This window comes from Callorhinus ursinus, unplaced genomic scaffold, assembly GCF_003265705.2.
Source record: "Callorhinus ursinus isolate GAN/ISIS: 27379988/994484 unplaced genomic scaffold, GSC_fseal_2.0 scaffold39, whole genome shotgun sequence".
Taxonomy (NCBI): domain Eukaryota; kingdom Metazoa; phylum Chordata; class Mammalia; order Carnivora; family Otariidae; genus Callorhinus; species Callorhinus ursinus.
The window spans coordinates 3,239,404-3,260,254 of record NW_027397101.1 but is presented as its reverse complement, the minus strand read 5'-3'; the positions used below and the strand labels follow the sequence as shown (position 1 = coordinate 3,260,254).

General features: G+C 47.9%; 1 protein-coding gene across 1 annotated transcript in view; it reads left to right on the top strand.

The window, feature by feature from the left end:
• Positions 1–1,153: 1,153 nt before the first annotated feature.
• The window catches only part of GOLM1 (golgi membrane protein 1), a 52,754-nt gene continuing 33,056 nt past the window's right edge, over positions 1,154–20,851 (top strand). The window contains exons 1-3 of the mRNA XM_073880654.1: positions 1,154–1,286; positions 12,698–12,846; positions 14,678–14,857. Coding sequence (XP_073736755.1) covers positions 12,718–12,846; positions 14,678–14,857 — 309 coding nt within the window. The 5' untranslated portion in view covers positions 1,154–1,286; positions 12,698–12,717. The remainder of the gene's footprint in view (positions 1,287–12,697; positions 12,847–14,677; positions 14,858–20,851) is intronic.

Here is a 20,851-nt window from a genome sequence, read left to right as displayed (position 1 = left end):
TTTTGGCTGTGAGCATTCCCTTAGGAGTTTGTGTATTTACTTGTGTTGTGTTTTGCTGTTGCTGTTGCTGTTGTTGTTTATTGTGTGTGATTGCGATTTGGGAAGGGTGGGAGGAAGAGGTTCCTTTCTCAGAAACCAGAGCTAGGTAGGCTTGCAAAGAGATAAACCTAGAATTATTCTTAGTGCTGACCATATGTTAGAATGATCTGGCAAGCTTTATAACCAACAAAAATTCCCGCGTTTGGGTTTGAGAACTCTGGAGGTGGGACCCTGGCATCCAAATACTGCAGAAGCGCCTAGCTTATTTTTGCATCTGGCCAGCGCTGTCAGGGTTAAGAACCATTGTTTCAGAATTTTAGAATTTTCTAGTACAGATACCCTGTAGATCTCTCGTTTTTGGCACCCTCTCAGGGAGGTGTGGCCTAACGGTGCTTCTCAAACAAATGTGCGCGCTGGGCGCTGTTTAAAATTCAGACTCCCAGGCTTCATCCTTAGAGAGTACTAGAAGATCACCCTTGGCGCAGGGTCCAAGAAGCTTCATTTTATCCACAAGTAGTCCGGAGGGTCACAGTCCCGGAAGATTAAAGCTTGAGGGAGCTCCCCACAGTCGTGGGGAGATTAGGAACTGGGAGGGACTGGTGGAAGAAATAACCCAAACTTGTGAGGACAGACCCCCCCCCCCCCCCCGCCATTCCTGTTATTCGTTGGCCCCTTTTCCTCTGGGCAGTTTGGGCCGGGACCAGTGAGGGAGACGTGAGTGTGGCAAGGTGGGTGGCGCTGGATATAGTTGGCCCTACAGTCCGGAAAATTCCCTCCGGACCCGGGCGGGGGTGAGGTGAGGGGTCCTCCCTCCTCTAGGTCCCTTTGCTCCGCGCCGCCGCTTACCAAGGGTGGTCCCCGGCCACCTCGGAGCCGCGTCCCACAGGGGCGCCCGGGGCGGGGGGGGGTTGGGGGGCGTCGCGGCCGAGGAGGGGGCGCGACGCCGGCGCCCGGGCTGGGGCAGAGGGGCGGCCGCGGGCCGGGGCGCGCGCACCGTGGGGCCGTCGTCCGGGCGGGGCCCCGGCCTTGCCTCCCCGCGCTCGCGGCACCGCCTCCTCCCCACGCCGCCGGCGCGGTCCGGGGGCGGGGACTCGCCGCTGCGGAGGCCGGAGACGCGGCGGCGCTGGGTGCGGCGCGGGGCGCGCGGCGCTGAGCGGGCGAGAGCGCGAGGCCGGCGGCGGGAGAGCGGCGGGCGGTCGGGGAGCCGGGCCCGCAGCGCTGAGCGGCCGCCGGAGCCGCGGCAGAAGGTGAGTGCGCGGCGCGGGTGCCCCAGGTCCCGGGCCGCCCTGGCCGCCTTCCCTCTCCCTGGTTCTTCCCCGGCCCGGGGCCCGTGCCCCGGCCGCAGCCTGTCACCGGAGCCCCCGAGGGGCCCAAGCCTTCGCCCCGGGGCCGCCTCCGCCCCCAGGTCCCCGGCCGCAGCGAGGGGCTGTGTGAGGGTTCTCTGCCCCCGGCGGAGGCCGGTCTGGGGCGTGCGGGGCCTTTCTTTTTTGTTCTCCGCTTTGTCACGCGCGTCGGCATCCGAAGCCGAAAGCGTGCAGCCCCGAAGTCTCACTAGTGCGGGTCCCGCGGGGGTGACTGGCGCAAGGGGAGTGCGGGTGGCCGCCGCGCGCCGCTCACCTCCGCGTCCTGGGTGCCCACGTTGGCAGCGGTCGCGTCCGGGCAGGTGACCGGAGCCCGTCTCGGGGATGCTCCAGGTTCCCTCCTGGATGTGTATTTCCCACCTATGACTGTGTGGAGCGTAGAACTTTTGCTCCGCTGTAAAAATAGCCCCCTGGGTTTATATACAGTTTCTGTTTCACACCCTGTTTGTTTGTAATGATTTTTTTCTTAAGGTAAAATAAGAAAATACCTACTTTGATGAATGTTCTTTTTAGCGGAATTTAAGGACCATTGTATTGGGAATGCCATGATGTTGCTGGTCATTTTCAGATATCCCTTTTCCAAATTTGCATAACCAAACTTGCGTGGCTTTCGTGGGTCGGAGATTTTCTTTGTCTGGTTTGGGGTCTCCGAGGCCCTACAGCTTGAAATTCCGCAGAGGTTGAGGGACATTCCTAGGGGTGGATTATTAAGATGTCGCACAGTCTGATGAAATATTTAACAGCTTTCGAGTGACTCTGTTTGGCTTATAGCCATCAGATTGACTCAAATATAGGCAGTTTTAGTATTTTTGAAATTTTTGGAGCATGAAACCAGAAGAGCAGTGGAGGCTCTTGGCGGTGTGGTCCTTCCTGTTTATGTTATAGCAGATTAAGGTAAGCTCATGCATGGGAAGAATAATTTTATTTTATTTGTAAATAGAAAGCAGTAATTTGGTAAGACTTGCTGTCCCTAGGCCAGAACTCAATTTTTAAGGTATCAGTGGTCAAAAAGACATTGAATTCTGAGGATGTTTAAGAAAACAATCAGCTCTTCCAGATGTATTTTGTTCTCCTATGGAGAGGTTATCACATTTTTCCCCCCATTGGTTTTGTTCAAAAATGAAGCACCAAGAATGGTTGGGGAGCTGGGGGCTATCAGATATGGACGATATTACTCTTGGGAGCTAAGGAAGCCATCTCCTTTCTAATTGCTGGCTGTGGGCCTAGTTATTGATGAAGGATGAAAAGATTTTGTATTATATTATTTTTTGAGGGGTGGGGCAGAAACAAGTGAGGGTGGTTGACTGTGTCAGGCCTGGGAGTTTTTGTGGCCACCCAGGAGGGAGGAAATTGCTGACCTTATTGAAAATCCTATGAATGTGCAGACAGGCTTTCTGCATCAGAAGCACAAAGGGTAGAAGGGCAGTGCCTGGGGAAACTGCCTCTCCAGGGAGGAGATGGAAGGTGGGGGTATCACTTCTAGCAGGCTGTGCTAAGCACAGTCCCCTGGCTGATACTTTAGTGAAAGGGAGCTTGAAGGTGGCCTGGCCCCCAGAGAAGGCCAGCCCCAGGAAGGGAGCGTGGGAGGCCAAGATGAGGGATGAGAGGCCCCATGCCCTGGCTTTAATGTAGTTGTATTGTTTCATTACCTTTTTTTTTTTTTTTTAAATGACCTAAGGTGAGAAATGACATCCATTATTTGGATAAGGGAAAAAGAAGCCCTTTTTTTGTTGTAAAAAAAAAAAAACTTAGATTTTTTTTTTTTTTTGCGAAAAAGGAGGAGGAATGGTCTTGATATGCTTTTGTCTCACCTTATAAAAGTGTGAGTGTTATTTCATTTGCGTGCTCCCTGCTTCCTCTAGCAAAAAAACATTCTTAGGTTATGGCCATTTTCTTTTTTAGACTTTTCCAGTTACTGATGACATTACATGAAAAGACTTGGCTTGAAGTTTCAGAAGTGCTTACCAAGTTCCCAGAGAGTCTACTTTGTTTCCCACAGTGAATTTCCTACACTTTCAGAAGAAAAAAAAAATCATGCCTTCTCTGATTGTTACAATATTTTGATCTTATTTTTATTTAAAACCTTTCAGGGTTGTGTTAATAGAACTTCCCCTAGCTAAGATTTTGGAGACTAATTAATGCCTGACAGGAGGAAAAGATACCTAAGGGTACTATATAATATGATCATGGTGATACAGACGGTAGTTTGCTATGATTTCCAAACTTTTTTGATCATTCTCATTAGTTTAAAAAACAACCTAAAATCAATTCGATGTTATATATCAATTTTCTCAATTAAACAAATGTTTAGCACTTGTCTGTATGTTACTAATTTATAAATTAGGTGCGTGTGCTATTGTGACTGTCTTGTATCTCAAGACCCAGGATACTCTTAGGGCTGGATTCATGTTTAGTGACAGTGGAGGTAAAGCCCTCTTTCATATACTCCTTGAACTGTGAGTATTTTTGGCTTGTTTCTTGTCAGATCTGATTATATCATCATAGGTTTTACTTTGTGACATGGCTCATGTAGAACTGAGGCTAAGAAGCCTGTGCCTTCCCAAAGGTAGGCTTGTGTTTGCCCATGCTTACGTTTATTAGAATAACTTCAATTTGTGCTTTTCATATGAATCTTAAAGCTTCATAGTCTCTGTAAGGTTTAGTGTAGTTATAATTTGTCAGTCCACCTCACTGTGCTCAGTGCCGAACGAAGTCAGAGGGGTTTCTCAGGCACCTCAGAGGGTGGTGACTTGTGACCTTCAACAGAGGGACTTAGCATGCAGAGTCAGTTTCTACTTTTATTAGCACTGTTAGTATTTATTTTATGGTAGTATAATAGAACTAGCATAATGTTACATAGTATGAGATAATATAATTAGTGTACGTATATACTTGCAAGTTATTTTTATGTGATATTTACATTACTGAAACATAGTTGATATCACACTTTTTGGATACAAATTAATGTAACTTCTAGGATTTTCTTCCCTAGCCCCGCTGAACATCTTCTATACCCTCTGGGATGCATGTGCCCTGCTGGTAGACTTAATTCTTGTAGCCTGACAGCCTTAGACGGGGCATAAATGAATGGGAGTGGTTGTGTCCCAATAAAACTTTATTTATGGACACCCATAATTGCATGTGCTGTTCACATGTGAACTTTTGATTTTTTTTTTCAACCATTAAAAACTGTGAAGACTAGGCTTATGGACAGTGTACAGAAACAGGTGCCTGGCAGGATTGAGCCTTTGGGCTGCAGTTTGCCAACTCGTGAACTGGAGGAAAATTCAGGAGTTCCTGCCAAGATGTAGTCTTGGCATCCATGTGGGAGGCGGCCTTTCTTCAGAAAATTGCAAGTGCTGGAGAAAAAAACAATGGAATTTGGTTCCTCTCATTCATTTTCACTTGTCCATCTTGCTCTTTGGTATTTCCACTACATAGTACTAAACATGCACATGAATTTTTAAAAATTATTTATTTGAGAGGTGGGGGGGTGGGTTGGGGGAGAGAGCAAGCCCGAGCAGGGGTGGAAGGGTGGGGGAGGGGCAGAGGGAGAGGGAAAAGCAGGCTCCCCGCTAAGCAGGGAGCCCCATGCCAGGGAGCCCCATGCCGGCCTTGATCCCAGGACCCCGGGATCATGACCTGAGCCGAAGGCAGATGCTTAACCGACTGAGCCCCCCAGGCGCCCTGTTCTGCACATGAATTTTAAGTTTCTTCTTCAAAAAACATTTGTGGTATAACTGACATATGCTAGTCTTAGGTGTACAACGTAATGATTCAGTATTTGTGTGTATTGCAAAATTATCACCACAATAAATCTAGTTAACGTCTGTCACCACAGTTACATTTTTTTCCTTGTGGTGAGAACTTTCAAGATGTACTCTCTTAGCAACTTTCAGATATGCAGTGTAGTGTTACGAACTGCAGTCCCTATGATGTTGAAGTTTCCTTCTTTATAAACTGTCAGCTTCCAGAGTTGGGGAAGCATGATGTTTGTAATTGGGGATTGGGGGAGTGAGAGATTTTCTGCACTTCCTGGTAAGTTTTTAGAGAAATTTAAGGAGAATGCTGTGGACCTGGTCATTCAATCCTAATGGTTTAGAGCAGGAGTTGACAAACTTCTCTAAGGGGCCAGATAATAAGTACTTTGACCGGTTGAGTCCTCATAATAACTTTATGAGTAGATGTGGATCAGCTCTGCCGTGTAGCCAGAAAACAGCTGTGGGCAATAAAGGAGCTGACTGGGGCCGTGTTTACAAAACAGGCCTATGAGGGCCTGTTGGCCTGGTATGCTGACCCCGGGCTTGGGGACATTCTTGGGGCATGGTAGAATATTTTTAAACCCTCAGAAAAATGTTGGTGACCGAGTTGTTCACCTGTGCTGAACAGGGCACTCTCAGATCTGTTTGCTTACTGCAGAGGGCCTTCTAGACTTCCTGCCGAGCACCTCCTGCTCTGAGTCTCCAAGATCCAGGTGAGGCCATTTCCTCTGAGAAGGAAGAAAGTTGGGGTTCTCCCACTGGAGAAGCTGTATTGTTTCTGCATTGGCCACGTTGGTCTAACAAGCTATTCTGATTTGATTGCTCTTAGGTGCACTATTTGCCTTTATGACTAAAACCCCCTATGGGGAGGGGCCCCCAGGCCATAGAGCTTGTGACTCTTGATCTCAGGGTTGTGAGTTTGAGCCCCACATTGGTTGTAGAGATTACTTAAAAATAAGTTCTTGGGGCACCTGGGTGGCTCAGTTGGTTGTGCTCTTGATTTCAGCTCAGGTCATGAACTCAGGGTCCTGGGATCGAGCCCCAGGTCAGGTTCTGTGCTGAGTGTAGAACCTTCTTAAGAATCTCTCTCTCCAGGGCGCTTGGGTGGCTCAGTCGGTTAAGCAGCTGCCTTTTTTTTCTTTAAATTTTTTTATTGTTATGTTGATCACCATACATTACATCATTAGTTATTTGATGTAGTGTTCCATGATTCATTGTTTGCATATAACACCCAGTGTTCCACGCAGAACGTGCCCTCTTTAATACCAACACCAGGCTAACCCATCCCCCCACCCCCCTCCCCTCTAGAACCCTCAGTTTGTTTCTCAGAGTCCATCATCTCTCATGGTTAGTCTCCCCCTCCGATTTACCCCCCTTCATTCTTCCCCTCCTATCTTTTTTTTCTTAACATATATTGCATTATTTGTTTCAGAGGTACAGATCTGTGATTCAACAGTCTTGCACAATTCACAGCACTCATCATAGCACATACCCTCCCCAATGTCTATCACCCAGCCACCCCATCCCTCCCACCCCCCAACTCCAGCAACCCTCAGTTTGTTTCCTGAGATTAAGAATTCCTCATATCAGTGAGGTCATATGATACATGTCTTTCTCTGATTGACTTATTTCACTCAGCATAACACCCTTCAGTTCCATCCATGTCATTGCAAATGGCAAGATCTCATTCCTTTTGATGGCTGTATAATATTCCATTGTGTATATATACCACATCTTCTTTATCCATTCATCTGTTGATAGACATCTTGGCTCTTTCCACAGTTCGGCTATTGTGGACATTGCAAGCAGCTGCCTTTGGCTCAGGTCATGGTCCCAGGGTCTTGGGATCAAGCTCCGAGTGGGGCTCCTTGCTCAGTGGGGAAACCTGCTTCTCCCTCTCCCTCTCCCCCCCGCTTGGGTTCTCTCTCTCTGTCAAATAAATAAATAAATAAAATCTTAAAAAAATTCTCTCTCTCCCTCTGCCTATCCTGCCCCTGCTTGAGTGCTCTCTCTGGCTCTCTCGTAAAAAACAAAACAAAACAAAAGGACCTATGTGGGAATAAGGAAATGAGAAAAATAAAAGTAGCAGGTTCAGTGTATTTGGAAGGTTACTCATTTTCAGGTGCTTTTTCTTTTTTTTCTTTTTTTTAAGTAATTAGAAGTTTCTCTTCTTTTACAAAAAAAAATTTTGTCTTACGGGCAAATAATTTTAACCAGTAGGTTGAATTTTTTAAATTAAGCCAGTAGGAAAGAATGTGCAGTTTTTTCACATTTCCCATTTACCAAGACACTTTTAATGCAGAAACACACCACTTCCTTTTTCTCCAGGGAAGCCTGGGGTTTCACAGAGTTTAGCAGGTTAAGGTTAATCCTTTTTCAATAAGTCAGATACTTAAATATGAGACAAAACACATTCTGAAGCCTCGGTTGTAATGATTATTAATATATCTGATGCAGGGCACCTGGGTGGCTCAGTTGGTTAAGCGACTGCCTTTGGCTCAGGTCATGATCCCGGAGTCCTGGGATCGAGTTCCACATCAGGTTCCCAGCTCAGCGGGGAGCCTGGTTCTCCCTCTGGCCCTCTCCCCTCTCATGCTGTTTCTCTCTCTCTCTCTCAAATAAATAAATAAAATATTAAAAAAAAAATATATATATATCTGATGCAAGGACATCTCCTGCATCACCCCCTAGGTCCACAGGACTAAGGTGGGGTAAGGAGAGCCTTTGAGGTATCTGACACCTATAAACTGTGGCTCTGAGTTACCGCCTCAGTCTTCACTTCCCACCTGTGTCTGGCCTTTGGTTTTTCAGCAGCAGAGGTTTCTATGGTCCTGGAAGTCAGCGCCCAAGCACCTTGCTGCCCAGAGGCTCAGTGGTGGCCTCCCTTCCTCCTGCTCGCTGCCTTAGCTGGGTGGCCCTGTGTCCAGTGGGAGCCCCGGGCTCTCCTAACTGTGCCCTCTGGGCCGCTTCATACCTTCCTGACCAGCCAAGCACTGGGACCTGGTGAGGGGCTTCCTCAAACCAATCTTGGTCATATTGTGGTCCTGGTCTGGGGCGTCCAGTGCCGCGGCGGTGGGGAGTCAGCCCCAGGTGATGGCAGATACCGCTGCTTCATTGACAGCAGAGTCAATAGGACGAACGCACAAGGCTGGTTCCTCTAAAATAGAATCAAGGTGGAAGGGAGACATTCATCACCTTTTCTTTATAAAATGGGGAAAAGACTAGATCTAGAAGTGACTTCTTATTCATCTTTCTGTCTCTAATAATAATAGTAGTTAAAATTTATTGAGCAATTACTGTATGCCAGATGTGGTTCTAAGCACTTCTCATATCTTAACTCATTTAATCCTCAAATATCCTTATGAGGAGGATAGTGATGCTCAGACAGGTCCTGTGGCTCCTAAGAGGTGGAACCAGCGTCCGACACTGGCCAGTAGGTTCCAGAGTTTGTTCTCCTAACACTGCCCTGAGCTGCTTGGTGCCAGCACGGTACCTGTCTCATAGTAGCTGCTCACTACATTTTAACTGACTGGCTCAAGAAAGGAGCATTTTGAAAGATTATCAGAATACTTCCCTTGAAGTGAGAATTGATTTCAGAATTGTAGTATACCCATCCATTGACTTATATCTGTTGGAATAAAATAAAAGGTCAGACAAGGACCCCAATCTAGAAGTATATTGTTAGGGAATTAAGTACAAAGATAGGCTTTCAAAGCCCTAGGTAAAAATAGATTTTTCTGTAAAGGGTGCTGACAGAACTGGCTAGCCGTTATACACATGCACACACATAAAACCCAAACCTCATATTTTTGTATTTTTTACTCCTTACATCAAAAGTGAATTCCAAGTGGATGAAAGATTTAAATAAACATATGAGACCATAGGTATGTTGAGAGGAGATATGGGTAAATGTATTTCTAAAGTTAGAGTAGAAACGTCTAAGTACAAACAAAATCCAGACAATAAAAGATTGACAAGATTAGGTTATTTTAAAAACACCACCAATAACCAAAAACTATGGGCAAAAAATTAGAAGAGAAAGTCCAAGAACAGGGCGCCTGGGTGGCTCAGTTGGTTAAGCGACTGCCTTCGGCTCAGGTCATGATCCTGGAGTCCCGGGATCGAGTCCCACATCGGGCTCCCTGCTCAGCGGGGAGTCTGCTTCTCCCTCTGACCCTCTTCCCTCTCGTGCTATCTCTCATTCTCTCTCTCTCAAATAAATAAATAAAATCTTTAAAAAAAAAAAAGTCCAAGAACAAATGAAAAATTGAGAATAAAAGATATTCCCATGAAAGACCAAAGATAATTATTTAACATACAAAGAGCTCTTACAAATCAACAAGATGAACGCCCAAGTTTAAGAATGGGCAGAAAATATGAAAAGACATTTCACCAAAATGAACAAATGGCCAGTAAATGAAAAGATGCTCATTTATGTTTGTAACTAAAGAAATGTATTTTTTTAAAGTAGGCTCTATGCGCAACATGGGGCTCAAACTCACAACCCCAAGATCAAGAGTTACGTGCTGTATGGACTGAGCCAGCCATGTACTCCCAAGAAATGTGTTTTAAAATATCATTACTGATGAGATTGCCAAATATTAAAAAGTTTTATTTTGATGTTATTGTGTGAGAAAACAGACATTTCTCATACTAGTAGAGTAAATTATTGGAACTACTTTGAAAGCCAATAGAGTAAGATCTATCAAAAAATTTTTAGTTGATTTGGATCTATGAACGAGTTGCAAACATAGCACAGAAGGTTCCCATATATCCTTCACCCGCAGTTCCCTTGTCACATCTCTGTGACAGTTCCTCAGTCTTCTTGTTTTTCATGATTTTAACACTTTTTGAATATAGAATGTCCTTCAATTTAAGTTCCTCAGAACTTTTCTCCCCAGTGCATCCTATTAGGCGGTCTGTGATGCCAGTATGTCTCATTAGTAGTGACATTCACTTTGATCACCTGTCTAAGGTGGTGTCTGCCAGGGTTCTCCACTTTTTGCCCTCATATTTTGCTAAATATTTTGGAGGCAGTAAGATTTATCAGTTTTAAAGGCCTATGACCCAGCAGGACCACTTACTGAAATTTACCTACAGCTGTCTGTGATGTATTCCATCACTTGCCAGATGGGGTGATCAGTGCCCCCTCAGAGCCTCTCAAGGCTTCAGGGAGTGCCGTATTTGAAACACTTGATCAATGCCTCACACCCAGCAAGCTTCTTGCTGGTTCCTTCTCCCTTCCCCAAACACCTGGAAGCCAGATGTGTTTGGAATTCAGAAATGTTTCAGAATTCAGAAGATGCACTTATTATATATTATGTGACAGCCCCAGCAGGATCTGAGGCAGCACCCCATAATCAAACACTAATCTTCCTGCAGCAAAACGTATGCATATTCACATAAAGGGAGAAAGAGACTATATAAGTAGCTTTGGGTGAGTTCTGATCAGACCTTGATCTGAGTTCAGGTCAGGTTTTGTTGCCGTAGATAAGTTTTTAAAAATCCCTTTGGGCTTTTAGAGCATTTTGGGTTTCAGAATTGTGTGTAAGGGCTCGCACACCAGGGTAGACGTTTGCAAACACAGGTGTGGACGTCAGGGGTGTTCATGGCAGAGTTGTTGTAAATAAGCCGAATGGCCCTCAGTAGGAGATTGGTTAAATAAATCCTGGCACACAGTGGAGCCCCATCCAGAACTTTAGAAAGAAAAGAGCAAACCGTCATGGGCTGCAAGGAGAAGTGCGATAAGATGTATGACTGACTGACTCACGACACAGAACAGTGTGAATGATCTTGTTTGGATTTAAAAACATGTATGACGATGCTTGTATAAGCATCAAGAAACATCTAGAATGACACCTAGAAGAGTGGCTGCATATTGGAATCACCTGGGGACACTGGAAACTACCAAAACCTGGCCCTTCTCTACAGCCATTGAATTGGAAGTGGAGGAGTGGGTCCCACGCCCCGATCCCAGGCGGTCTCAGGTGATGCTGGGGTCCTGTGAGGCCTGAGAGCTGCTGGAACGGGAGGAGGCCACCATTTGGAGGGAGACTTCAAAGTTCATGCTTTACTGTGCGGCTTTTCTCCCCAGTTGTATTTGTAGTAGCTTTATATATACTTCTTGAAGTTTAAAAATAGTTTTAAAAAACTATTTAAAAATAGTAAAGACTGTTTAGTGAACAAAATCAGATATAAGGCAGTGGAGACACATTTTCAGCAGATAGAATTTTCTAGAAGTTTAGTATTTCTGAGCATTACTCTCCTTTAATATGAACGGTGCTTGCTGATTTCAACTGATAATTGATCTTTAAAATTTTTTTTTCCTCTTTCATCCTGAGAGACCAGAGGCTGGTGAGGGAGGCACCAGCGGAGGCTAAGGTCAGTTCTGTGCTTCGAAATTCTGGTGGTACTTTATTTCAGGTGATTGCGGAGATTGCTCATTTACCCCATTTAGACGCCCACACTAGTACCTGATTATGCAGAAGGAAGAGGTCTCCCGGTGACACACCTGGCTAGGAACACCTTACGGGGAGAGCTGGTCCTGACGGCACTGCTCTGTTCTTGCTCGAATGAACTTAACCCAGAAGTTGAGTCCCTGAAGGGGGGGGAGGTCTTTCCTTTCCTCTGCCTTCCCCTCCCCCCCTCCTCCATTGTGGGCCACACCTGGCATAAAAGCATCCCTGTTCTCACAGATGCCCTTTATTGTGCATGCTGCCCTTCCTCTGATAAGGCCTGTTTTATCTGCCTCAGCAAAGCCACTTGGGAAAGTCGACTCTCCTTGTGCTTGGTGCGCCGTGCTGATATCCAGGCAGACCTGGTCTTGGGGTGAAGTCCATGAATGAACCTGATCACTTCCTTCTTGTAAACTGTATCTGCCTTTCTCTGGAGAAGGTGATACTCTCTGCGGCGCTCTTGCTAACGTGGACGTGCTGCGCGGGGGGGGGGGGGGGGGGGGAGGCAGGCATTCGGAGGAAGGGGGGCCAACACCCCACTCCTGCCGCCAGCACCCTGTGTGGGGGGGCGCGTTTCCACGCTCCTCCAGGGTGCTTTCTGGCTTTGCTCAACAAATGCTTTAATTGGGTGTCATTAGTAATTCTGTCCAAGGTGAAAAACCCTCCCTTGTTAGGACTCAAATTAAAAAGGCCTCTTTGGGGAACAATGAGAAATGGGTTTTTTCCCCCCGAAGGTGTTGTGGAAGCATTTAATATTAGCTGTCACTGTTTACAAAGATGATTCATTCTTAACCTGTCCTGGAGTGGGAGGGAGGGACTGCACTTAACCCCATTTTACAGAAGAGGAAACTGAGGTGCGCGAGAAATTACCTGCAGGTGGTGGGTTTCCAGGATGGTGCTCCCTCCAGCCAGCCTGTCCTGAGGCGCTGGCCCGCTGCCTGGGCCACAGACCCTTGTGGGCTCTGGGTGTGCCACTTACGTGGTCTCCTTCCCACAGGTTCGTGTTCGAGACACAGATGCCTTCCTCCTGGTGCAGCGGCACTGCGAGTACAAGGGTTTCTTCACTTGTTTTGTTTGGCAGATTCTCCCCCAGCCTCTGAGATGATGGGACTGGGAAACGGGCGCCGGAGCATGAAGTCGCCGCCCCTCGTGCTGGCCGCCCTGGTGGCCTGCATCATTGTCCTGGGCTTCAACTACTGGATCGCCAGCTCCCGGAGCGTGGATCTCCAGGTACTTGGCTTGTCTGTGTGCATGGGTGTCTTCAAGTATTTAAGGTCGCCGGGTGGTGGGGTCTGAGGGCTCTGCTGTTTACCGCCCCCTAAGGCATCACGCTCAGTGCCTTGAGCACTCTGTATCTCGAGTCTGGGGGTTCCGCATATCCCCACACCCCGCCTGGGGCCAGACTCTCCACATCCGCTCTGCCCTTGGCTGGGAGAGGACCTCCCTGTGACTTCGGATTGCCCCCAGAAGAGCCCTCTCGGCTCGGCCTGTGAGTGAACGATTTTTCATCAAGCCATGGGGGCTGGTTCTGGCAAGACTGCCTGCTTTGTCACACTGACAGCCCGTCGGGTCCTCCGGTCCACACCGGATCTCAGAGCGGTGTTGGAAGTGTATTTGGGTAACAGGTGTGGGAAAGGGTTTGTTTTTTTTTTTTTTTTAATAGGTGCCGGTTGTTCAAATCCTCACTCGAGGATAACGATTGTAGCTATCCCATTTATCACTGGGCATTGCGGGTCAGGTAGTGCTGAGCTAGGACAGAGACCGTCCTCGACGAGACTTCACTCAGGCACCTCTGACCCCTCCCTCTGGGCCTCGGTCTTGGCTTCCCCCGCCATCCCGTCTTCAGCCTGCCCAGCCCACTTAGCAAAGAATCCTGCTAAGTCCTCCCCACCCCCTAGTCCCTGATCAGGCCCCTGCTCCCCCTTGCTGATGTCTGAGCTCTTTGCCTGCCTTTAGCAAGAAATCCCCCTGCTCTTGACGTCTCCCCTTGACACTTTTCCTCCACTGAGCCCTCCCTCTACTGTTGGCCCTTAGCTGTCTCGGCTGGGTTCAGGGTGCAGCCGGTTCTCTCCCCTGCTGCATAGACAGGACCTCTCTTGCAGGAGCCTTGAAGGAAGTTTTCCTTCCCATTTTCACAAGTGCCCGGATGGTTTTTCTTCAGCAATGCAGTGGATAACACTGTCTTGTTTTGTACGCCAACTCTGTGCGTTTGGGACTTCACCGTCCCCCTTCCCAGGCGGGCAGACGGAGACGCAGAGCGGTGCGGTCCATGAGGAGCGGGGATTCCAGCCCGGTCTCCGATGGCAGAGCTCGGGCTCTTAGCCGAGAAGCCCCATCGCGGCCGAGTGTCCTGTCGGGCCCGGCTACCCCTGTGCGCTTCCACGGGAGCCCGCTGTCTGGGCAGACGTGGCCTCGGTGTCCCAAGTTAGAGACCTGAATCTGTTTCGAGAGGTTTTGTTTGCCCAGAGTTAAGCGCTCCGTCAGTGGCGGGAGGGAAGCTAAATATTTGTGCAGCTGCGAAAGCCTGAGGCACTTCGTGGACTTCCTCCTTCAGGCCTCACAGACGCCCTGGGAGGGTTGTGCTGGTATTTCCTGGGAGATAAGCCGTGCGACAGAGAAGCCCGGAGAAGTGACTTCCTCGCCCTGTAACACTTTCTCTGGAGAAAAAAAAAATAGTCGCTTCTACACAGTTGACTTCCAGGATTGTTCTTAACGGAACCCCTTCAAGCCCATTTTTGGGAGAAAGTAGAGTTTATTCTCCAGGAGCAGAGTTGACAGGATTCCCATCGCGGCTTTGCAGGACACACAGAGGACGTGTCTGGCCGCCCACCGCTGCCCGGTTAGGAAGGAGGACGGGGATGGGAGCTGGGGAGCGTGGGGCTGCGGAGGGGGACCCAGGGGGGCCCAGCAGGACTGCCCGCGGGGCCTCGAGCACACCTCCCGACTGTAGGGCTTGCTGCTGGCTCGGCCCGAGCCGGCTTCTCCCAGGGAGTGCCCTCCAGGGGCCGGGTGCGCGGGGACAGCTCGGGGTGCGCCCTCACGTGCTGCACTGTCCTTGCAGACCCGGATCCTGGAGCTGGAGGGCAGGGTCCGCAGGGCAGCGGCCGAGAGAGGCGCGGTGGAGCTGAAGAAGAACGAGTTCCAGGGAGAGCTGGAAAAGCAGCGGGAGCAGCTCGACCGCATCCAGTCCAGCCACGACTCGCAGCTGGAGAGCGTCAACAAGATCTACCAGGACGAGAAGGCAAGACCTGCTCTGTTCCCTCCGCCCCCTTTAGTTCTGTTCCAGATGCCGGTTGAGACGGCGCTGAATTCTTCTGGATGGAGGATGAGTGGCCATGAGGGTGTTTATGGGATGAGGTGGAAGGGGCCTCCTGATCAAGTGGCCACGTAGTACCCATCCCCTGCCCGGTACGCGGCGTCCCTGTCTTACTTGTTCCCGCACGTTTGTACCTCCTCATCCCCTTCCCCTCTTCTACCCATCCCCCAGCCCTTCCCCTCGGGGACCACCGGATTCTCTCCATCTGTGAGCCGTTTTGTTTTGGTTTTAGATTCCACATGTATGTGAAATCATATGGCGTATTTGCCTACCTCGGATTTATCTTACTTAGTGTAATACCCTCCAAGTCCATCTGTGTTGTCCCAAATGGCAAGATTTTGTTCTTTTTTATGACAGTAATATTCCTGTGTGTGTGTGTGTGTACGTACGTGTACGTACGCACCCCCCATCTTCATCCATCCCGCGGTGGATGGACACTGGGCTGCTTCCCTATCTTGGCTGTTGTGAGCAATGCCGCGGTGCACATGGGGCACATATACCTATTCAAATTAGTGTTGCTGTTCAGATAAATACGCAGAAGTAGAATCGCTGGATCAAACAGTAGTTCTTTTACTGCTTTTCACAGCAGCTGCCCCAACGTCCGTCCGTTCCCACCGGCAGTGCGTGAGGGCTCCCTTCCGTCCACATCCTCGGCAATGCCTGTTCGATCTTGTCTCTTTGATCTTAGCCATTCTGACACGTGGAAGGTGGTATCTCACATGATTTCATTTGCCGTATTCACACATGTGTATTTCCTCTCTGAAAATTGTTCCAATCTTAATGTTATAGCAAAGCGCTTTCTAATTTTTCTTCACTTTATGGGTGGCACTGTGTATACTCCTTAAATCCCTGTAACTAGGCGGTGCTCACGGTGTGTACACAGATAGAGCCTCTTCAAGCCCGTTTCTGGGAAAAAAGTAGAGTTTATTCTCCAGGAGCCAGAGTTGACAGGATTTCCATTGGGGCTTTGCAGGACGTGCAGAGGATGTATCTGGCCACCGGCCATTGCCCGGCTAGGAAGGAGGAAAAGGATGGGAACTGGGGAGTGTGGGGCTGCAGAGGGGGACCCCGGAGGGAGGGCCCAACAGCACTGCCCTCGGGGCCTGGGCTGAGATGCGCTCCCCTGCTGGGCCGGATGGCGGGGGCGGGGGAGGGGGGGTGGCCTCAGGGCCCAGCTGTGGTCTAGAAACAGTGTCCCATCTGCAGGGAGGGAGGGAAAGCAAGGAGGGTGTTTGCAGTGACTCTCCGCCTGCCTCCGCACCCCTGTGCATACGCGTGTCCGTGCCTGAAAGTTCTGTTCTCTTCCCGAGGAAGGGTTGTCTTTTACTCTGAGCCTCTGGTTTTTTCTCCCTATGTTTTTACTTTTAAATCTGTCCTTTTTGAAATGGTAGCGATAGAAGATAGTATGGGTTTATGGCCGTGAGTGGTGTTGGCTTGTTGCTCTTAAGTATTTGTTTTCTTAACTCCCATCAGTCTACCAGATGCTTCCGAAATTGCACTGCACTATGAAATCCCACATTCTGGGAGGGATAATCTCTTTGTTCATTCTCCTCCAGGCTTCCGGAGATTTCTGTGTGTTGCGTGAAAGTGTGGGTACACATTTTGGGTGGGGAGAAGGAAAAGAGGTTGCAGGTGAATTTCAGCTCGTGGGCATTCTGCTATGGTGTGGATTTGCACTAGTTTGGCTCCAGACACCTGTGAAATGCACTGCAGACAACGGGGCTTCCCGTACAGGGTGGGCAGACTCCTCAGAGAACATGCTGTGCACAGAACTGTTTGTTCTAGAGAATTCCTAGTCATGCAGTCTGTGAAGCATCATCCCACAGGTGTGTCCTTGAGTTAGAGATGCTGGTTCATTTGAGGATAATCTCATGTGGAGATAAGAGCACAAACTTGGAATTCTTTGAACTATGATTGAGTAGCTGTTTGCTGAACAGCTCTCCCTATATAGGAAGAAATGAGAGGGAATGTCTTCCAGCCAGAAATGAGGGGACTGTTTCACCTTGGTTCTTAATGCTTCAGCTTTATAGCTTCTTTTTAAAAAGGGGGCTTAGCTCTCCTGCCCCATCCACTCAAGAACTGTTTGGGGATCTAGGGGATCCTCTTGTAGTTACAATAAACAACTTAGCTATTGAAAATTGAGGAGTCCCAGTAAAGGGTGAAATATGCATTTGAAAGCAGGACAGACAGCCACTGGGGAGGAATGAGTGTCCCTTCTCATTTGAAGTTTTTAATCTTTAGAATATGTGATAGAAAGTTCTTCTAGGTTGGGGGGTGGGCGGCTAGTTTTTGGCTCCAGGAGGATTTTAGCTGTGCTTGCTGTAGTGGTAAAAGGCATGGGGTGTCCGGGTCAGGCAGACCTGGCTTCTGATCCTGTTTTCCTCAGCTCCATGATTTTAGGCAAGCCACTTAAATTCTCTGGGTCTGTTTTCTCAGCTCTCTAGTGAGAATAACAACAGAATCCCCCTTACAGTGTAGCTTGTGAGGATTCAGTGAGGTAATATTTATGGAGGGCTTGGCACAATGCTTAACATGGACTAGAAGCTCAAAAACTGGTAGCTGGTGTCATTACAACTAGTCCTAGTAATCGTAGTAACAGCAAAGGCCTAGAAGTAAACCACAGCATCGGTAGTGATAATACTTTTTTTTTTTGGTATAGACTTCTTTTTTTGAATTCCAAATTGAAAGCATGAAACAAAATTGCCCTACCTTTAGGAAAGGATTAAGAAGATGCTGGGGTGGCCATCAGAACAAAGACTGAACAGTGCTGCTGAGCCACAGGAAGCGTGACAGTGACAGCCCCCACAGCAGTGAGGAGAGCTCCCGCCCGCAAACCTCTGCTCAGCCTGACACCAAGCTAAGCGTTCCGTGGGGATTGTTTCCTGCATTTGTCTCAACAGCCTCATGAGACTGGTGCTTCAGCTCAGAGTTCGTAGCCATCACCCAGGATGAGGCCTAGACCCCCGACAGCCCCGCACAAGAGGGCCTCCCTCTGCTCTGTGCAGACACAGGGCCACGGTGTTGCGGGGGGCTGGTTCTGCAGAACCTTCCATTCCTAAAGAACGCAAGGGGTGTGAGTGGGGCCGCAGGAAACCAGGCTGGCCAGAGCCCATATTTGTTGAAGCTAGGTGATGGGATCCTATATTTATCTCCATGACTCAAAAGGGCATGGTATTCCAGCTAGCTCCCTTTTGGCCCCAATTCCAAATTCTCAGGCAGTAAACACCTGATTCTTTATGGCCAGGCAGTTCCCAGAGAAGTAGGGCTGGCCTGTCACACCAGGACGTTCTCTCTCTCTCTCTCTCTTTTTTTTTTTTTCTTCTCTTAGAAGGTTAGCACTTGTGGTTTGAATTGGAATGAGGCTCTTTTTCAGAATGTTAAAGAATCCTCTGGTGATCTAATAGAGCCTCTCAGCTGTGGGAGGACTTGGGGGTGCCGGCATCTGTGGGTGGGGGTGATTTGCAAATGTTTCGTGCCCTAGAGATTTCTGACCTCCTGGAACCTCCCCCACCCCCGCCCTGGGTGGGCACTGTTGCTCTGGAGGGTATTGTAGCCGTCAGATATTGGCGTGGATAGAAGCTTGAAGGCCACGCCCACCGGGGATGATGTGGTCATGAAATGAATGCTTCGGGTGAGCACTGTGAAATAGAATTCCCTGGGATGAGGGGAATTTGCTGTTTGAGCTCTGCTGTACAATATCCCCTGGCTGCGGAACACCGGAAATAAGACTGGTGGGTCCGAGGAACTGAATTGTGAGTTTTATTTAGTCTTAACTACACTTAAGTGGCCAAATACCGAACAGCACGGGTTTGATTGATAGAGGCGGAACTCTGGCAGAAAGGCTGAGTGCCCTGTTCTGCGGGAGAGCAGGTGGGCCACGGCTGGGTCTCCTTTGCTTCTCGGCTGTCTTTTCCCTTTTGCTGTTTGGTCCAGAATCGGGCCGTGGACGATGAGGTCACCTTGTGATCAGGCAGCTGTCCTCCCTGTTGCTCGGTAGGGGTCCGTGGCACGGAATTATCAGTTCCGCTTATCAAGTTGGCATTTATGAACTTAGTCGTTATGGAAGTTGTTTTAGAGAAATCAGGCCTTGCCGGGCAGCGCATCACAATCGCCTGGGAGTTTATGCAAACAGATACAGATTTAAAAAATACACCGGATCAGACTCTGTAGGTGTTGGGCCTTGGAGAATATTGAATTTTTCAAAAAGATGATACACATACACATGCGGGTGCAAGATTTTCTCTAAGGGCTCACTAAGATCCTTGCGATGCATGCGGCTCATCCAGAGACTGATGAGATAGAGTGTTTTTGCAGTATTGCACTTTTAAAAATAAAATTGCCATATCAGGGTTTTCATTTTCATTTTTTTGACCCTTTCCCAATGATTTTAAAGTGGAGGGCATTATGATTAAGAGATATAATTCTTCAAAAATAATCTGGTACGGTTACAAAGTAATTGATGTGATACTCTTTTTTCTATTTCCTACATCTTTACCCACGTTTACTGGAGTCAGGAATCCCTGACAATTTTTAGATGTGCCAAGTTGCAAACTTCCAGCTCACTCCTTTTTTTTTTTTTTTTCCATAAGATTTCCAACTCCCCCAGACTTGGGATATGGGTGTGTCTGTAGGTCCTCAGTTCTGAGACCAGCCTCTCAGGCGCCCCTACAGATGTCACCTGGAATGGGTGGGCACGTGTAGAAACATCAAGTGAGCTCTCGACAGCTCGCTGTGGTGCTGGAATGAGCCCTAGAGCAGTTTTAGTAGAAAGAGCAGGGCATATAGAGAGGTCAGAGGAATAATAAGCTAATACCTGTGTGCCCCTCCCCCAGAAATTATTTAAAACAAAAACCATTATCAAGGTGAGGTCCTCTGTATTCTCCTCTGTCCTTTCCTTCTTTCCTTCATGCCCAAAGATCGCCACTATGATGAATTTTTTTAAATTGTAATTCCAGTATAGTTAACACAGTGTTATGTTAGTTTCAGGCATACAATACAGTGATTCAACACCTCCACACAACACGCGGTGCTCATCATGACAGGTGCCCTCCTTAGTCCCCATCGCCTGTTTCACCCCCATTATGAATTTTAGTGGTTATAGTTTATATTTCTCAACTTCTACAGATGTCCGTTGGCCAGAGCATTGACCAATCAGATTCAGTCTTGATAATATGAACCAAATCCCACTGATTTTTTTTTTAATCTGAACCAAAGCCTCTGATTTTTTTTTTATCAGAAACACTTCAGATGAGACTTCAGCTGATTCTTGAAGATAAACCTGTCATTTTCAGTTCCCTTAAAAAAAAAATAGAGACTGAGAGAGAACGAGAACACGAGCAGGGGGAGAGGCAGAGGGAGAGTTCGAGAAGCGGACTCCCTGCTGAGGACCCTGGGATCATGACCTGAGCTGAAGGCAGACGCTTAATGGACTGAGCCACCCAGACGCACTTTCATTTCCCTTTTCTGCCTCCCTGTGTGTTGCAAAAAGAGGTGTAGTGAAGATGATTTACAGGAATGCGAGTCTGCAGGTTCATGCGTACTTCTAGAACTTCTAGTACTCGGTGGGAGCACTGGTGTGGTCTCTTCCTGAGCTTTAGATGATATTCAGTTTTCTGAAGCAAATACAAGTGATTGTGTATGGCAGCCTTAAGTAACTTTCAAAAATGTTGCCTTATACATTATCGAAATACTGTTGTTAGTTTTGAAAATACAAAAAAGATTAAAATCCCCTGTAACTCCATCACTCTGAGATTAACCACTGAGAACCCCTCATGCCTTTTTTAAAATCTACAGATTACACCTAGGCTTTTATAAATGATTGTTATACTCAAGCTTTTATAAATGTATGTCTGTTATGAAGATGGTAGAACATGAGGGAGCTTCTTTAAATGAGCAACACTTTTGAACACGTCTAGTATT